This window comes from Opisthocomus hoazin, chromosome 2, assembly GCF_030867145.1.
Source record: "Opisthocomus hoazin isolate bOpiHoa1 chromosome 2, bOpiHoa1.hap1, whole genome shotgun sequence".
Lineage (NCBI taxonomy): Eukaryota > Metazoa > Chordata > Aves > Opisthocomiformes > Opisthocomidae > Opisthocomus > Opisthocomus hoazin.
The window spans coordinates 131,892,449-131,911,198 of NC_134415.1; the positions used below are offsets into that span (position 1 = coordinate 131,892,449).

Genomic DNA, 18,750 nt, shown 5'->3' on the forward strand with positions numbered 1-18,750 from the left:
GGTGGCCATCGGGTGGGCGACCACGAGGCGGGCAGCCATGAGGTAGGAGACCATGAGGTGGGAAACCATAAGGCGGGTGGCCATGAGGCGGGTGGCAATGAGGTAGGTGGCCATGAGGTGGGCGACCATGGGGCGGGCGCATGGGGCTCAGGATGCCACTGGAGGGGAGCTGCGGGCAGGGACAGCTCCTGCACCGCCCGGGGGAGCGGCGGGGCGGGCGGCCCTGAGGAGACCGACACCCCCCCACCGTCCCCTCTTCAGGCACCGGCGGGGCGGCCCCGCACCGCCATGGCGGCCGCGCCTCCCAGCGCGCATGCGCAGGCCTGGGGGGCGGGGCTCTCCGCCGAGCGGCTCCGCCCCCCCCGCCCGCGGTCCGTACAGTAGGTGGAGTCACGCGGGCGGGGTCACATGACCGGGGCCCTTTACAGTAGGAGCCCAATATGGCAGCGGCGGCGGGCGCAGGGGCCGCCCGCACTTAGGGGCCGCCGCCCGCTCCGGCTCCCCGCTCTCGGTCCCTCGGAGCCCGCCGTGCCCCGCCGCGTCCGCCATGAGGGAGAAGGGCCGCAGGAAGAAGGGCAGGACCTGGGCGGAGGCCGCCCGGACGGTACGCGGGGCCTGCGGCCGCCGGGGGGGGTCAGAGGCCTCCGGCCGCGCAGGGCCAGGCCAGGCCGGCCTCGGCCTGCCGGGAACCGCCGCTCCCCTGGGGCCCGGCCCCGCTCGGAGCCCGGCGCAGCCCCGGCGGGGAGGGAGGGGGCGGTGGGGCCTCGGCCTCCGGCTGCGTGCGGGGCCGTGCGGGGGGCTGCGGGGGCCGGGCGAGCCCCTAGCCTGGCTGGGCCTCGGGGTCCTGCCGCGCACTGCCATAGCCGGGGGGGGGGTATGGGTTTGTCCTGGTCTCCAGTTGCTTCACGTTTCCAGGTGCGAATTTATATGGGAAGCGTTGTGGGGGAGGGGTTCCCTCTTCCTACTTGCGGAACGCTGTGGTTGCTGAGGGTGTAAATAACATCAGGGAACAAGCGACATGCACAGCGGCGTTGGGTTGGGGTTTTTTTACGGTGTTCTCAGAGTCTTTCATGCAGCAGAACTTGTTGCAGTCGGAGCGACTGAATTGCCTTGGGTCAGGTAGTGAGTTTCGAACCCTAAAAGGAGGATTTTCCTCTTCAAATTTACCTGACAGTCCTCGTTACTATCCTGTGTCCAAGATGGATTTCTCTGTGTCGGGCAGGCACGTTAGAGGGTGGATTAAATAAAAAGGGAAGTTGAGTAGTGGGACAAGCGTGCGAGAGAGGAAACCGAGCGAGTGCAACCTGCAGGAGCCGCAGAGAAGCGTTGCGTTGTGAGAGTACAGCACACGCTTCCAAGAGATCCGTGTTTGCAGCGAGGGCTCAAATCTGCCTGATGGAGAGGGGGAGGGGTTCGGGTGCGATCGTAACCGTTCTCAAAGAAGTATCTGTTGAAACAAGACTTGTAAAGTCTGGCTAGAAAGCAAGCGTAAAGAGGCATCTGCGGCTGAGACTTGCAAGAGCTGTTTTTGTAAATAGCAGTTTATTTTGAACTTGTATTTACCGTTTGAAAGGCATCAAAATAGCTGCTCCTCTTGCAGGAGATAGGATGCAGTTAACAGTTTTAAGAATGTGAGATGCTAGCCCACAGGTGAGCACTTTGAGACTTCTCTGTGTATGTTTTTGTGTATCTTTTTTTAACAGTTGAATCTGAAAACAGAGTGGCAGGATCCCCAGCGCAGGGTATAAGCGGGACCGGATCTTTTTCAGCCTATGGGCATTGCAATTCAGCCACTGATCTCTTCCAGAATCCATTTAAAGGCTAAAATGTGTAGTTAGAAAAGCTGCACTGAAAACTTATCAAAACTGAAGGCTAGAGGTTACCCTGAGCTGCATACCTAGACCCATGGCAGAGAGAGCCAAATCTAGGGAAAGATGAGTAAACAGAATCACAGAATAGTAGGGGTTGCAAGGGACCTCTGTGGGTCATCTAGTCCAACCCCCCTGCTGAAGCAGGGTCACCTACAGCAGGCTGCACAGGATCTTGTCCAGCCGGGTCTTGAATATCTCCAGAGAAGGAGACTCCACAGCCTCCCTGGGCAGCCTGGGCCAGGGCTCCGTCACCCTCAGAGGGAAGAAGTTCTTCCTCATGTTCAGGCGGAACTTCCTGTGCCTCAGTTTGTGCCCATTGCCGCTTGTCCTGTCACTGGGCACCACTGAAAAGAGTCTGGCCCCATCCTCCTGACCCCCACCCTGCAGATATTTGTAGGCATTTATAAGGTCCCCTCGCAGCCTTCTCTTCTCCAGGCTGAACAAGCCCAGTTCCCTCAACCTCTCCTTGCAGGAGAGATGCTCCAGTCCCCTCACCATCCTTGTAGCCCTCCGCTGGACTCTCTCCAGTAGCTCTTCATCTTTAAACGCTTGCCAAAACCTCAGTTTTGGCAAATATTTCTATCTGTGTATTCAGCGGGAACGTTAAAATATTCTGATCAAATTCCAGCTCCAATCTTCAAAAAGTTTCCCTGCGTTTTTGGTTTGAAATTATGTCTTTAGATGCTTGTCCTAGCTTGCGTGCTCGTATTGGTTTCTCAGCCGCCGGTGGTTGAAGTTCGTGGGGTGTGTTACAACGCCACGTTCAGAAGTGCAGCAGCTCTTGGGTACCCTGTTCTGCTCCTGAAAGGCAACGTAAAACTTCCCTCAAGCTTGAGAAGCTTGTTGTCTCCAGCGTAGTGTTGCGTCTCGTTTGCGGGGTTGGCCCGCTCGCTGCGGGGTGGCGTGAGCCCCAGCAGCCACAGGGGAGCGTGGAGCTGCGGGGGAAGGGGCTGGGGGCTGCGACGGCAGCTGGCTGTGGACCTGCTTGTCACAGCAAACTGCCCGGCCGTGGTCCCCGAGAGCAGCGTAAGGGCATCGCAGCTGATGCTTCTGTGGCGACTCGGTCCCCCCTCTGCCTCCTGGCTCTGTCTGCCGCCTCACCACTGGTGCTCGTGGGAGGTTCAGGGAGTTAAACCAGCAAAAAAAACCTTCGTCGTCGTTACGGTGCTGATCTGGCTTCATGCCAGCCTCGTCTTCCTAACCAGGTATTTGGGATTCGGTGTCCTCCAGTGCAAGGGAGGTGATGGGAATGTTGGGAGGGGAGAGTACTGAGGTAGTATCTACTTGAATTAGCTTAATTTGCTGTAATAGCTGGTAACAAGGTGGTGAACAGTGGAAGCGTGGCTTTTCTGTTCGATGGAAGGACCTCAGGTGGGTGCATGGAGAAGGTGGGTGCAGTGGGACTCGAGCTGTGCTGGCTTGGAGACGTGCAGGACTATTAACTGGAGCAGCGTTGCCGTGTGAAGTAAGGAAAGGGTGCCCCGTGCGGGCAGCGCGCTCGGGGAGGAAGTGACTGTTGATAAACAACCTTTTTCTGATTTCCTGGCTCATTCAGTGAATGTGCAGCTGCAGATGCCTGTTAACTTTTGACTTTTCTTGGGACAATGGCTGGGTGTCCCTGCAGTTAAAGTAAAAACCTTCATTAAGGTAAGAAGCTGATGCTATATAGTACACAAGTTTAGGATAAGGTACGTAATTTTAAGATAAATAGACCGTATATGTCTCTAACATGGAGTATGCTCTTCAAATACAGCCCGTGGTAGAGCAGCCAAGCTGCAGAGACACACCAGTGGGACAGCGTGTCTGGAGAAAAGAGATGACTTAGCTATTCTGCCAAAGACTAGAACAGACAGATTACATCTGTACCTGTACCGGTAAACTTGAATTTTAGGGCTTGTTTTCTGGCCCCAAGGCCACTTGGCGGGATCTGTGCATACCTGTACCAGAGAAGCTCCATCCTTGGAGCGGGGTGACCGCGTTCGGGCTGCCTTTGGCAGGCTGGCCTGTGCTAATTCTTGAACTGCGCCGTAAACTGGTGTCTGGGCTCCATTTCACAGAATCACAGAATGGTGGGGGTTGGCAGGGCCCTCTGTGGGTCACCCAGCCCAGCCCCCTGCCCAAGCAGGGTCACCCAGAGCAGGGGGCACAGCACCGCGGCCAGGCGGGGCTGGAATATCTCCAGAGAAGGAGACTCCACAGCCCCTCTGGGCAGCCTGGGCCAGGGCTCCATCACCCTCAGAGGGAAGAAGTTCTTCCTCGGGTTCAGCTGGAGCTTCCCAGGCTCCAGTTTGTGCCCGTTGCCCCTTGTCCTGTCGCTGGGCACCACTGCAAAGAGTCTGGCCCCGTCCTCCTGACGCCCACCCTGCAGATATTTTTAAGCATACATTTGTGATCTTGCAGGCAGATCTGTGCCAGGGACCTGGTACTGACCTACCAGTGCGGACCGCCGGGCTGGTGCCTGGGCACTGCCCTGCTACAGCTGAGCTTAACCACAGCCAGCCATGGCCAGATGCTTGTCAGAAAACCCTGGCTGATGCCTGCTGCAGGCAGATGAGAGCAAATACGCCGTGGTGCTTGCTTTGGTGAAGTTTGGGTAAGCGTTGTCATTTCGGTGGTGAATTGATGCTCGCTGGGGCTGAAGGGGCTGGTGTTGGTGAGCGCAGGCGCCGCGCTGCGCGTGGCAGTGGGACTTCGGTCACGCAGCGGAGAAGTTCTGCGCTTTGTTGTGACTGCTCAGGTTGCAGAGTTGTTGCTATTCCTCTTGCTTACGCTTTAACATGGTCCTTGTGATGCAGCTTTCCAGAATGGAGAGGGATGGGTAGACAGCTGAATGCTCCGTGTGTCTTCCTGCTGGCGTCCTCTGCTCTGCTGTGTGATGGAGTGCTGCAAGAGCAGGCTGTTGTGGCGTGGTAGTGGCCTGTTGGGCAGAGAGGAACCTCATGAAATTCAACAAGGGCAAGGGCAGGGTCCTGCACCTGGGGAGGAACAGCCCCAGGCACCAGGACAGGCTGGGGCTGAGCTGCTGGAGAGCAGCTCTGCGGAGAGGGACTGGGAGTGCTGGGGGACGACAGGGTGACCATGAGCCAGCAGCGTGCCCTGGCTGCCAAGAAGGCCAATGGGATCCTGGGGTGCATGAGGAGGAGTGTGGGCAGCAGGGCGAGGGAGGTTCTCCTCCCCCTCTGCTCTGCCCTGGGGAGGCCCCATCTGCAGTGCTGTGTCCAGTGCTGGGCTCCCCAGTTCAAGAAAGATGAGGAGCTACTGGAGAGAGTCCAGCGCAGGGCTGCGAGGATGAGGAGGGGACTGGAGCATCTCTCCTGCGAGGAGAGGCTGAGGGAGCTGGGCTTGTTCAGCCTGGAGAAGAGAAGGCTGCGAGGGGGCCTTAGAAATGCCTCTAAATATCTGCAGGGTGGGGGTCAGGAGGACGGGGCCAGACTCTTTTCAGTGGTGCCCAGTGACAGGACAAGGGGCAACGGGCACAAAGTGAAGCCTGGGAAGCTCCAGCTGAACCCGAGGAAGAACTTCTTCCCTCTGAGGGTGCCGGAGCCCTGGCCCAGGCTGCCCAGAGGGGCTGTGGAGTCTCCTTGTCTGGAGATATTCCAGCCCCCCCTGGCCGCGGTGCTGTGCCCCCTGCTCTGGGTGACCCTGCTTGGGCAGGGGGTTGAGCTGGGTGACCCGCAGAGGTCCCTGCCAACCCCGACCATGCTGTGATTCTGTGTTTGGATGCAGGCAAGAAGTCCCATTGCTGGCCAGAAGCCACAAACAGGCCGTTTTCGTGCTTTGTTTGCGTGGAGGAAAGCGTAGGATGTCATGTGCCAAGTCTGAAGAAATTTGGTGTTTGTTTTTCATGGGAATTCCCCGTGTGTGACCTGCCAAAACAGTTTTCTGCTGCACAGCCTCCGAGTGCCGAGGGGCTGGAGATGGTCTGTCTAAATGCTCCTTGGCTGGCTCATCCAGGAACACAAAATGCGGGCTTTTCTGCTACCTGTTAGTGAGAGGGAGCTGCTGCAGCCGTGTTTTTTCCTGTGTGCTGACTTCCTGTTGGGTCAGACTGACGTTGTTGGCTTTGGAGGGTGGAAATCCAGGGCGAGAATGCCCCTGGGAAAGCAGACGGAGCCCAGTCGTGTGGTGGTGGGCAGCTCTGAAGGCGCAGATGGCCGAGGACGAGTCCTGTCGCGATGCTGGCGGTTGCTGTGCAGCTCTCGTGACGGCAGCTCAGCTTTAGGTTAACCATAAGCCAGCAGTGTGCCCTGGCTGCCAAGAAAGCCAATGGGATCCTGAGGTGCATGAGGAGGAGTGTGGGCAGCAGGATGAGGGAGGTTCTCCTTCCCCTCTACACTGCCCTGGTGAGGCCCCATCTGCAGTGCTGGGTCCAGTTCTGGGCTCCCCAGTTCAAGAAAGATGAGGAGCTACTGGAGAGGGTCCAGCGCAGGGCTACGAGGATGAGGAGGGGACTGGAGCATCTCCCCTACGAGGAGAGGTTGAGGGAACTGGGCTTGTTCAGCCTGGAGAAGAGAAGGCTGCGAGGGGACCTTATAAATGCCTACAAATATCTGCAGGGTGGGTGTCAGGAGGATGGGGCCAAGCTCTTTTCAGTGGTGCCCAGTGACAGGACAAGGGGCAATGGGCACAAACTGAAGCAGAGGAAGTTCCGTCTGAAGATGAGGAAGAACTTCTTCCCTCTGAGGGTGACAGAGCCCTGGCCCACGCTGCCCAGGGAGGTTGTGGAGTCTCCTTCTCTGGAGATATTCCAGACCCGCCTGGACAAGGTCCTGTGCAGCCTGCTGTAGGTGACCCTGCTTCGGCAGGAGGGTTGGACTAGATGACCCACAGAGGTCCCTTCCAACCCCTACTATTCTGTGATTCTGTGATTCTCCCTTGCTGTAGGGGGGTGGCTGCATCACTCGTGTCAAGTGAAGAAGTCAAGTGAAAAGCCGTGCCGTCTCCGAAACTGGTAGCGCAGCACACGCGCTCGATCCGGTGTTCGCAGGCCCCTCTCCATGTCAGACAGGAGATAAAGGAGTGAGGTCAAAAGGCGAAATCGAGTAGAAAGCTCATTTGTTCGGGAGACAGACAGCATGCTCCTGCAAGTGGGCTTCTATCAAGACTGTCCTCTTCGTTAAGGTGCAGTTTTCTGGGGGGTGATGGAGCAAGGTGTCTGAGGGATGCTGTTTTTCCCTGCTTTCTGGTAAGAGGTGTATGCAGAAGGGCAGGTGGAAGCATCCCAGCTGTAGCAGTTGCCCTCTTGCCAGCAAATACCTCAGTCCATTTGCTCACTCCTGTACACAAACTTGAAAATCTTGAAAATTAACTTCAACAAAGGCAAGGGCAGGGTCCTTCCCCTGGGGAGGAACAACCCCAGGCACCAGGACAGGCTGGGGCTGAGCTGCTGGAGAGCAGCTCTGCGGAGAGGGACTGGGAGTGCTGGGGGACGACAGGGTGACCCTGAGCCAGCAGCGTGCCCTGGGTGCCAAGAAGGCCAATGGGATCTTGGGGTGCATGAGGAGGAGTGTGGGCAGCAGGGCGAGGGAGGTTCTCCTCCCCCTCTGCTCTGCCCTGGGGAGGCCCCATCTGCAGTGCTGTGTCCAGTGCTGGGCTCCCCAGTTCAAGAAAGATGAGGAGCTACTGGAGAGAGTCCAGCGGAGGGCTACGAGGATGAGGAGGGGACTGGAGCATCTCTCCTACGAGGAGAGGCTGAGGGAGCTGGGCTTGTTCAGCCTGGAGAAGAGAAGGCTGCGAGGGGACCTTCGAAATGCCTCTAAATATCTGCAGGGTGGGGGTCAGGAGGACGGGGCCAGACTCTTTGCAGTGGTGCCCAGCGACAGGACAAGGGGCAACGGGCACAAAGTGAAGCCTGGGAAGCTCCAGCTGAACCCGAGGAAGAACTTCTTCCCTCTGAGGGTGCCGGAGCCCTGGCCCAGGCTGCCCAGAGGGGCTGTGGAGTCTCCTTCTCTGGAGATATTCCAGCCCCGCCTGGCCGCGGTGCTGTGCCCCCTGCTCTGGGTGACCCTGCTTGGGCAGGGGGTGGGTGGGGGGTCCCCAGATGTCCCAGCCAGCTGGGATTCTTTGAAAATCTGCGAAGGTCCCCAGACTGCTGCAAAAGCATGCAGAAATTCAGAGGATTCTGTACATCATCAGCCTGAGGGATTGATCAGCCTAGCAGACAATCCTGTTGTTTTTTTACTATTTTGTTCATGTGCGCCTGCAGCCCAGAAAGCCAACCGTGCCCTGGGCTGCATCCAGAGCAGTGTGGCCACCAGGGCGAGGGAGGGGATTCTGCCCCTTTACTCCACTCTCCTGAGACCCCACCTGGAGTCCTGTGTCCAGCTCTGGAGCCCCCAACATCAGAAGGACATGGATGTGTTGGAGCGGGGCCAGAGGAGGCCACGGAGATGATCCGAGGGCTGGAGCCCCTCTCCTCCGAGGACAGGCTGAGGGAGCTGGGGCTGTTCAGCCTGGAGAAGAGAAGGGTCCAGGGTGACCTTAGAGCAGCTGCCAGTGCCTGAAGGGGCTACAGGAAGGATGCAGAGGGGCTTTGCACAAGGGGGTGCAGTGATAGGACAAGGGGGAATGGCTCTAAACTAACAGAGGGCAGATTGAGATGAGATATTGGGAAGAAATTCTTCCCCATGAGGGTGGTGAGGCCCTGGCCCAGGCTGCCCAGAGAAGCTGTGGCTGCCCCCTCCCTGGCAGGGTTCAAGGCAGGGGGGGTTGGAACCAGATGAGCTTTAAGGTCCCTGCCACCCCGTGCCCCTCTATGATTCTGTTCAATGATTCTGTGTATTTCAAGCACCCAATGACAACTTTTCAGTGTACAGGTTGGCAGAGCAGAGTTGCGAGCGCTTGCGGGTTGGTTTTGGAGAGTAGTGCTGGTGTAACTGGGTACAAACCACACGTGATGTCTGAGATGGATTTCTGCGTGGTCCTGCAGAGGTCTGGACGCTCAATCAGAAAAAATCTGGAGGATGCTTTGGAGCACAGCAGGCCCTTGCTGGTGAATCCCAGAGCTGGCTTTTCACTTTTCACAGAATCACAGAATGGTAGGGTTTGGAAGGGACCTCTGTGGGTCATCTAGTCCAACCCTCCTGCCGAAGCAGGGTCACCCAGAGCAGGCTGTAGAGGACCTTGTCCAGGGGGTCTTGAATATCTCCAGAGAAGGAGACTCCACAGCCTCCCTGGGCAGCCTGGGCCAGGGCTCCGTCACCCTCAGAGGGAAGAAGTTCTTCCTCGGGTTCAGCTGGAGCTTCCCAGGCTTCAGTTTGTGCCCCTTGCCCCTTGTCCTGTCGCTGGGCACCACTGCAAAGAGTCTGGCCCCGTCCTCCTGACCCCCACCCTGCAGATATTTAGAGGCATTTCGAAGGTCCCCTCTCAGCCTTCTCTTCTCCAGGCTGAACAAGCCCAGCTCCCTCAGCCTCTCCTCGCAGGAGAGATGCTCCAGTCCCCTCCTCATCCTCGCAGCCCTCCGCTGGGCTCTCCAGTAGCTCTTAATCTTTCTTGAACTGGGGAGCCCAGTTTCAGCGAGGTGTTGAACAAGGTAGCGCTGTAGAAGGTGAAATGGTGAACCAAAGCTTGTGAAAACAGCTGAGCGTTGAAGCTGGGAAGACTTTTTATTTATTTTTTTTTTTTGAGGGCGTTGTTTGTTGCTGTGTCTTGGGGTGTTTGTTGGTTTGGGGCTTTTTTTTTTAAATCCCCTAAATATTATCACCTCTTCCTTCCCTGTTCTCAGCCGGTGTCCGGGTACAAGACCTGTTCCCAGTGCGGACAGGGAGCGGTGGCTGAGGCTGCTCTGGTATGGCTCTGGTTAACTGCTTGCGCAGAGACCGCTGCGGGACCGGCGCGGTGCGGCTGGTAGCCACCGCGCTGGGGACCGAGCCATGGCACGGCGTCCCGCTGCCACGGGGCATATCCGTGTGTCGGGAAGCGGACCCGTGCCTGCACAACACAGGGCAGAAGCTGCCCTAGACTTTGTCACATGTTGAGAGAACTGCAGTTTTCTTGGCTGCTTGCTCCTACCCGTCTTTTGTTGACCACAGCACTTGGATGTATTTTTCCTGTGTTTTTTCAAGTGTGGGTTTTTCTTTTTTTAAGGATTTTACTGTAAATTCAGCAATTGATCTGCAAATGTGAACTCTCTTTTTACCCAGCGGGGCTTGTGTCTTCTGATACCTGCTCTGCTGGATGCCAGAACTCCTAGTGAACTGAAAGCTGCTTTAAACTCATCGTGGGAGTCTGTAAGAGACAAGTGGAGGTTTAAAAAGTTGGTTCTGAAACAGAATTTGGAAAGGATGAGGTGGAAGAGCAGTCTGCTGCAGTTGTGGTAGCAGACCGGCGGACTGCGGAATCTGTCCTTCTTCCAATCACAAGAATCCAATTATTTGCCTGCCTGTTCAAAAACTGACTTCCAAGTCAGCCAGCGTTCCTGCTTGGAACTTTAACCTCTAAAAGGCGACAAAATCCCTGAGTTACTGCACATACCTGCTGCTTTGGATGTGCAGTTGTGCTTGCTCTGGCTGGAGCCAAGTAAGCCCGTTTCACAGAATCCCAGCATGGCGGGGTTGGCAGGGACCTCTGTGGGTCCCCCAGCCCAACCCCCTGCCCAAGCAGGGTCACCCACAGCAGGGGGCACAGCACCGCGGCCAGGCGGGGCTGGAATATCTCCAGAGAAGGAGACTCCACAGCCCCTCTGGGCAGCCTGGGCCAGGGCTCCGGCACCCTCAGAGGGAAGAAGTTCTTCCTCGGCTTCAGCTGGAGCTTCCCAGGCTTCAGTTTGTGCCCGTTGCCCCTTGTGCTGTCGCTGGGCACCACTGCAAAGAGTCTGGCCCCGTCCTCCTGACCCCCACCCTGCAGATATTTAGAGGCATTTCGAAGGTCCCCTCTCAGCCTTCTCTTCTTCAGGCTGAACAAGCCCAGCTCCCTCAGCCTCTCCTCATAGGAGAGATGCTCCAGTCCCCTCCTCATCCTCGCAGCCCTCCGCTGGACTCTCTCCAGTAGCTCCTCATCTTTCTTGAACTGGGGAGCCCGGCACTGGACCCAGCACTGCAGATGGGGCCTCCCCAGGGCAGAGCAGAGGGGGAGGAGAACCTCCCTCGCCCTGCTGCCCACACTCCTCTGAATGCACCCCAGGATCCCATTGGCCTTCTTGGCACCCAGGGCACGCTGCTGGCTCATGGTCACCCTGTGGTCCCCCAGCACTCCCAGTCCCTCTCCACAGAGCTGCTCTCCAGCAGCTCAGCCCCAGCCTGTGCTGGTGCCTGGGGCTGTTCCTGCCCGGGTGCCAGCGTCGTAGCTGCCCTGCGGGGCTGGCAGCGCAGCGCTGTGCGAAGGGGTGGCTGACTTTATTACTAATAGTACAGCTTTTCACAGAAGCCGCCTGAGGGGGTTGGCGCTTGGCTTGTGTGTGGTGGAGTCCGTCTGTCCCAAGGCATCGATGCGCTTGGTGACAGCTTGGAGCGTGGTTTCCCTCCCACGAAGCAGGGCTGTGGCAGCCGTGCCAGCCCCCGGCTCCGCCGCGCGACGCGGAAGAGGAAGGGGAGAGCAGCGGTGCCAGGAGGGAATCCCCCCCGGCTGCGGAGCGTCGCTGCCCGTGGCGAGCTCCGAGTCGGGGCGTTGGGCAGCTGTTCACCTCCGTCCGTGTACTGGTAGAAAAATTCAGTGCTGAAGGTTCTCAGACATGCTTTCTTCCTTTCTATTCTTTTTTAAAACAGTAAATGCAGTTCAGATATTAGTTTTAGAACAGAGCTTAGAGGTATTTTTGCTTGGTCTTTCTCCTGAGCTTTATTTTAGCACGGAAGCCTTTAAAGGTGTCGTGCAGGCTTCCTGGAGCTCGCTCGCCTCTAAAGCTGCAAGAGCACTGAAATGGCTTTTCTGCAAAAGCTGTGGTCTCCTGCTGAACCAGCTGATGAACGCAGATGTGCGAGCATGTCTTGAGCATTTTTTGTGCAAGGCTTTCCCGAGTGAGAAGGTTTGAGAACAAAAGCCAGTTTTGTTTCCTGGATATGGTCTCTGCAGCATCTGCAGAAGATGGTGCAAGTGAACCTAAGCATTGTGCTCACTCCCACTGTCCTGAAGGCATGGAGCAAGCATCTTTTACTAAAGTGTAGTTGGATTCTGGGTGTCATGCGAGCTTTTTCTATCAAGAGAGGGACATTCAAATACTTTGTGACTGAAAGCCGTGCTTCACCCTCTGCGTTCTTGTGCACCAAGTGCTGTTTGCGTTCGCGAGTGCCGTGGAGCGATAAAATCGGCGGCGAGGAGGAGTCGGTCGGTATCAGCGCTACGTCTGCTGCAGGGTTTTGCGTCGGGGTGGCTCCGGTCTGACACGCAGGGCTGAGCTTTCGCTGCTGCCTGGGTGTGCTCAGGTCTGAAAGGTGCTCCTCTGGCTTCGGGTGGAGGGAACCCGCTGCCTTCTCTGCCCGCTGCTCGGGCAGGTGAGCTGATGTGTGGTGGGTGGAGACGACTGGGAGCCAGCATCATGAGCACCATCCTGATCAGAGCTTTAAAACCAGAATCATGTAGCTGTAACAGCCTGGAACAGGCTGCCCAGGGAGGATGTGGAGTCTCCTTCTCTGGAGATATTGAAGTCCTGCCTGGCCGCGGTGCTGTGCCCCCTGCTCTGGGTGCCCCTGCTTGGGCAGGGGTTGGGCTGGGTGACCCACAGAGGGTCCTGCCCACCCCGACCATGCTGGGATTCTGTAATGGGTGTGACTGCCCAAGTATGCTGGCGCTGCAGGTCACCCGGTGGCTTTGGGTTCAGTTCTGCAAGTGCATCTGTTGCCTACAATGAGTGTTAAAACACACCAGAAGTGGGTGCTTGATTTATTTGGGTTTTTTTCATGATTGTCAGATTCTCTGCTTATGTGGTGAGGTTGGACTGTTGGGAGGAGTGAAAACAGAGGGCCAAGAACAGCCAGGACATTTGGTCTAATTCTTGCTGTCTCTAAAGCATCATTGCTCTAACCAGACTCAGTTGGGAGCTGAATTCAGATCAGACCTCCGAGGCAGCTTCGGTAGGATATGTTGGTAATGCTTCCACTGTTATTGAATAGCCTTTCAAATAAAATGTGAGAAACTGGATGGTCATGTCACTTACGTTCTGCAGATGCAGAGAAGTGGAGCAGTATCACTGTTGTGGAGCAGAGCAAAGATGAAAATTTGGAGGGCTAAGCATGCGAGCTTGTCACTTGATAGCTGTGGCAGTAAGACTGTGCTTTTTTTACAAAGGACAAAGCCCCCCGTGATGCAGCGTTCCCTCCGTTTCGGTGCAAAAGCCGAGGGGTGGCAAGTGCCATCTGCCAGCCTCGTGGCTGGAGAGCGCGGGAGGAGAGGGAAGCTGTGGAACTTGCTTTTGCAGGATGTTGCGGATGCTGAAGGCTTGCATGGGCTTGTGGAGACCTGTTAGATGTTACCAAATACCTGGAAGCTCCTCCTGTGCTGGAAGTCCCAAGCAGCATGGGGAATGGGAGAGCAGCCTCCTGGGGTGGTGGGATGCTGGACAGTCGCGCAGAAGGTCCAGCAAGACCTGCTGTGGCCCCATATGGATTGGTGTTTCAGTATTTAGTTCAGCTTCACAGCACTGGAAGGGTTTGCTGCTTTTCTGTGTGAACAAAAGATTTTCCTGGTGTGCTCAAGGAACTGGCCAGCATGATTGCAGATTGATTCTTTATCATAGAATCATAGGTTAGAAAAGATCTCTAAGATCATCTAGTCCAACCGTCCACCCAACACCCCCACGCCTGCTAAACCATGTCCCCAAGTGCCACATCCACACGGTTTTTGAACGCCTCCAGGGATGGGGACCCAACCACCTCCCTGGGCAGCCTGGGCCAATGTCTTTAGCATCTTTAAAGGGCTGTGATGGAGCTTTCTCCAAAGCTCCTCATGAGTGGAAGAGGGAAGATGCCACACTCCTCTTGAAAAGGGTGAGAAGGAAGATGTGGGAAGTAGGCCTGGTTTGGGTCCTTGGGAAGGTATGGAACACATACCCCTGGAATCTGCTTTTTTGGACGTGTAGAAGGGTTTTCTGGGGCCAGCCAGTGTGGATTTACCAAAGGCAGAGTGTTGCTGAACTGGGGGATGCGATGGCTGGCTCTGTGGAGGATGGCAGAGCAGTGAATCGTGTTTCCCTTGCCTTTAACATGGCTTTTGGTGTGATTTCCCCCGATATCCTTATGACCAAGCTGGTGAGAGACGGGCTGGATAAGCAGGTGACAAGGTCAGAGCCAGATTGACTGGAGAGCAAGGCAGCGAAGTCTGATGAGCCACGTAGAGTCTGGTTGGAGGCCTGTAGCTGGTGTGGGGTTCCCCAGGGTCAGTACTGGGCCCAGTCTTGTTCAACTTCTTCATCAACGACCTGGATGAAGAGTCAGAGCGTACCCTCAGCAAGTTTGCTGATAACAGAGCTGGGAGGAGTGGTGGGTACCCCGGCAGGCTGTGCTGCCATCCAGCGAGACCTGGACAGGCTGGAGAGTTGGGCAGAGAGGAACCTGATGAGGTTCAACCAGGGCAAAGGCAGGGTCCTGCACCTGGGGAGGAACAACCCCAGGCACCAGGACAGGCTGGGGCTGAGCTGCTGGAGAGCAGCTCTGCGGAGAGGGACTGGGAGTGCTGGGGGACGACAGGGTGACCATGAGCCAGCAGCGTGCCCTGGGTGCCAAGAAGGCCAATGGGATCCTGGAGTGCATGAGGAGGAGTGTGGGCAGCAGGGCGAGGGAGGTTCTCCTCCCCCTCTGCTCTGCCCTGGGGAGGCCCCATCTGCAGTGCTGGGTCCAGTTCTGGGCTCCCCAGTTCAAGAAAGATGAGGAGCTACTGGAGAGAGTCCAGCGGAGGAGGGGACTGGAGCATTGTCGTTGCAACGGTGGGTTTATCCTTAATCAGGAAGATTTTCATTCACACCTGGATTTGGGTTTTCTTCCACTCAATAAATGTCTGTTTTGGAAAGGCACCTGGAGTAAAAACCACCCGCATCTCTGCAGTCGACCTTCTTGCTTTGGGACATGTGGTGGATTACCCCGAGCACCCTGTGGCGAGGCACGGTAGAGCCCTGGTTGTTATCAGTGGCTGTCTGAAATCTTGGAATGCTGCTGGAAACAGGCTTCAAAGGTTATTTTTCCTTACTGTCCTGATGCTGGTGCTGTGGAAATTGTTTGTTTGTTTTTTTGTTTTTCCAACAAAGCTTTTGAGTTGTAGATGAGCACTTAAATCCACTAACAAACTGTTTTTATGTACACACTTCTCTACCAATAGTGTCCTTCCCTTAGCCAAGCAACTGATGTGCTTCAGATGCCTTTTATTGTGATTTTTCAGGCCGCTGAGGCTTCCTGTCCATCTTTGACCTAGTGTCTCCTCTCAAGCTGTACAGGGTGAATGTTTTCCAGCCTTAAAAGGAAAGAATGCAGGGTAGAGGTTTCCTCTCTGCTCCAGGGGAGGGGATGTGGAGAAATGAGATCCTCCAAAAGAGCTGCCCGGGTTCAAGCTCTCTACCTGTGTCTTCCATGGTTGTTTGAACATAGAAATCAGATGGCTGCAGTTGGCCATGACTTCCAGGGTCATCTCTCTTGTCATTTTGTGAGAGTTCCAAAAGCTGGAGCTGCAGCGACCTTACTGTCCTCTGCGACATCCGCATGGAAGTGGGCGATGGCCGCTTGTCTTCTGCAGCTCCTCCTGCCTTCTGTCCCTGCTGGCTTCCCACTCCTCGGCCTTCACAGTGAAGTCTTGTGAGATATCGGTGTCTTGCATGGTATCTGCTTAACCTTCCGTTCCTTTCACCAGGAAACCTCTTGTGTGTGTTGTTCCTCTGCGTTTCTGTTGCCTTCTTTTTGTCCGTGCAAGCGGAGGAATATCTTGGAGCCTTGCAGTCCAAATAGTGCCTTGTAGTTGTCTGGTTTTGTGCTGACGCTGCCCGAAGGCACAGGTGGATCTGAGAAGGAACCGTGGGGCCCTGGGTGGTCTGCTAGCTCTGCACCGGCTCGTGAAGGCCGTGTCTTGTGCCAGCACACCTGGAGAGCACTGGTGTTTACATGCTCCTCGTGCAGGAATGCAGAAGGATGGAGCTGGGGGCGAGATGCAGTGTCTTGGCATAAACCATGCTGCTTCATCTGGAGGCTTAGCGATGGGGAAAGCCAGTATGTCCATGGCTCATCGGAGACAGGAGCTGCTGAGTGGGGAAGAAGCCCCTCCTGTGCTGGCAGATCCAGAAGTTTGCTGCTACCTGCTGTACACCTACTTTTTTTTTTTAAGCGGTATTTACACCTCCAAACTGTTTCAAGGAGTGCTCGCCAGTGCTGGCATGCAGGATTTGGTGAAAAGCCTTTCTGCTGCTCGCCTTCTCTACCGGTGTTGAAATGGAAGAGGTGGAATGCAAAGCCTTGATTGCGGTGTTTGAAAGAAAACAGCATCTTCATCCGTGGTCTGGGTGAGGGGGTTGAGTGCTCCCTCAGTGAGTTTGCAGATGACACCAAGCTGGGTGGGAGTGTTGATCTGCTGGAGGGCAGGAAGGCTCTGCAGAGGGGTCTGGACAGGCTGGATCGATGGGCCAAGGCCAACTGCATGAGGTTCAACAAGGCCAAGTGCCGGGTCCTGCCCTTGGGTCACACCAACCCCACGCAAGGCTCCAGGCTTGGGGAGGAGCGGCTGGAGAGCTGCCCGGCGGAGAAGGCCCTGGGGGTGCTGGTCGACAGCCGGCTGAGCAGGAGCCAGCAGTGTGCCCAGGTGGCCAAGAAGGCCAACACCATCCTGGCTTGGACCAGCAATGGGGTGGCCAGCAGGACTGGGGCAGGGATCGGGCCCCTGTACTGGGCACTGGTGAGGCCGCAGCTCGAGTGCTGTGCTCAGCTCTGGGCCCCTCACTCCAAGCAGGACCTGGAGGGGCTGGAGCGTGTCCAGAGCAGGGCAGCGAGGCTGGGGAGGGGGCTGGAGAACAAGTCTGATGGGGAGCGGCTGAGGGAGCTGGGGCTGCTCAGGCTGGAGAAGAGGAGGCTGAGGGGGGACCTCATCGCTCTCTGCAGCTCCCTGACAGGAGGGGGCAGTGAGGGGGGGTTGGGCTCTGCTCCCCAGTAACCAGCGATGGGACGAGAGGCGATGGCCTCAAGTTGTGTCAGGGGAGGCTCAGGTTGGAGATCAGGTAAATCTTCTTTCCTGAGAGAGCAGTCAGGCCTTGGCCCGGGCTGCCCAGGGCAGTGGGGGAGTCCCCATCCCTGGAGGGGTTCAAACACCGTGTGGATGTGGCACTTGGGGACATGGTTTAGCAGGCATGGGGGTGTTGGGGTGACGGTTGGACTTGATGATCTTGGAGGGCTTTGCCAACCTGAATGATTCCATGATGCTATGAAAACCCGAGCGCAGTTTGGCAGCCGTGCCTCTCGCTGCTGGCTCTCCCGGCCGGGCGGGGAGGTCTGCAGGAGCAGTTTTGGGGTCAGACGTGTCGGAGCACCGGCTCCAGCGCAGCTGCTGAGGCTTTCTGCCAGGCGGCGTGGGCAGCTTGCCTCACAGACTCACAGAATGGTAGGGGTTGGCAGGGACCTCTGTGGGTCATCTAGTCCAACCCTCCTGCCCAAGCAGGGTCACTTACAGCAGGCTGTTGAGGACCTTGTCCAGGGGGTCTTGAATATCTCCAGAGAAGGAGACTCCACAGCCCCTCTGGGCAGCCTGGGCCAGGGCTCCGTCACCCTCAGAGGGAAGAAGTTCTTCCTCGGGTTCAGCTGGAACTTCCCAGGCTTCACTTTGTGCCCGTTGCCCCTTGTCCTGTCACTGGGCACCACTGGAAAGAGTCTGGCCCCGTCCTCCTGACCCCCACCCTGCAGATATTTAGAGGCATTTCGAAGGTTGCCTCTCAGCCTTCTCTTCTCCAGGCTGAAGAAGCCCAGCTCCCTCAGCCTCTCCTCGTAGGAGAGATGCTCCAGTCCCCTCTTCATCCTCGTAGCCCTCCGCTGGACTCTCCCCAGTAGCTCTTCATCTTTCTTCAACTGGGGAGCCCAGAACTGGACCCAGTACTCCAGATGAGGCCTCCTTATGGCGACAGGAGAGGCTTCTGCACGCCAACATCTATCAAACTGTGTTCAAATGAGATGGAGCAGAAGCTCCTGCAGCTCCTCAGAGATTTTTCTTCAGAAGATTGCGCTAGATGAATAGCTTCATCATCAACTTCAGACTCGGGTGAAGGTCCACAGTGTTAGTTCTCGCTTCAGGTCAGTAGGCAATGAATTTCCCACGGCGTCTCTGCTTCAGCTTTCCTACTAATGTGACAGCTGAAACAGGGCAGAGAACCCTTTCTTCCAGCAAGGGGAAAAGAACATAGAAGGTGGTGGTAACTGTTCTACTAGAGGAAAAAAGATTGATAATCCTGTTCTGGCTCTCATTATTGGAGGACAAATTTGAGAAGGTGAAGTAGCATTGATACTCTTCTGGTCATCTGCCGTGGTTTTTTTTTTATTAGATATATTGGAACAAGGTGGAGTTCTGAAATGATATTTTAAATACAGTTTTTCTCGTGCTTGAAAATAATAAGTAATAATAAATAGTACTCAACAAGTGCATGTTCTGGTGACTTCAGTTGAGCTGGTGCTTTTAAACAACCTGAAGTATTGTAAGTGTAATGATGTTCCTGGCTGAAGATGTTTTCCCTTGGAGATTTTGGAAGTACCTGTCCAGCAGGAGCAATCTGTGATGTCTCTTGTCAGTGCTGTTGCTACAAGGCTTGCTCTCTCACCTCTGGAAAGGAAGAGTGCAAATCAAATTACCTTTCCAGATCATCCTTAAGGTGAACTTGTTGACTCCGTGCATCACGGCGCAGGCACCCGAGGTCTCGTGCACGAGGTCAAAATAGCTGCAGCGGCTTTGGCTGACAGCGTTGAAAACCAGCCTGAAGATGTGCGTGCGAAACGGAACC

The 18,750-nt window shown here is 56.1% G+C and overlaps 1 protein-coding gene across 1 annotated transcript in view; it reads left to right on the top strand.

Moving 5' to 3' along the window:
* The first annotated feature begins 413 nt into the window (after positions 1-413).
* ASXL2 (ASXL transcriptional regulator 2) overlaps positions 414-18,750 on the top strand; it is a 113,413-nt gene continuing 95,076 nt past the window's right edge. Inside the window, exon 1 of the mRNA XM_075415132.1 lies at positions 414-604. Within this exon, the coding sequence (XP_075271247.1) occupies positions 548-604 (57 nt within the window). The 5' untranslated portion in view covers positions 414-547. The remainder of the gene's footprint in view (positions 605-18,750) is intronic.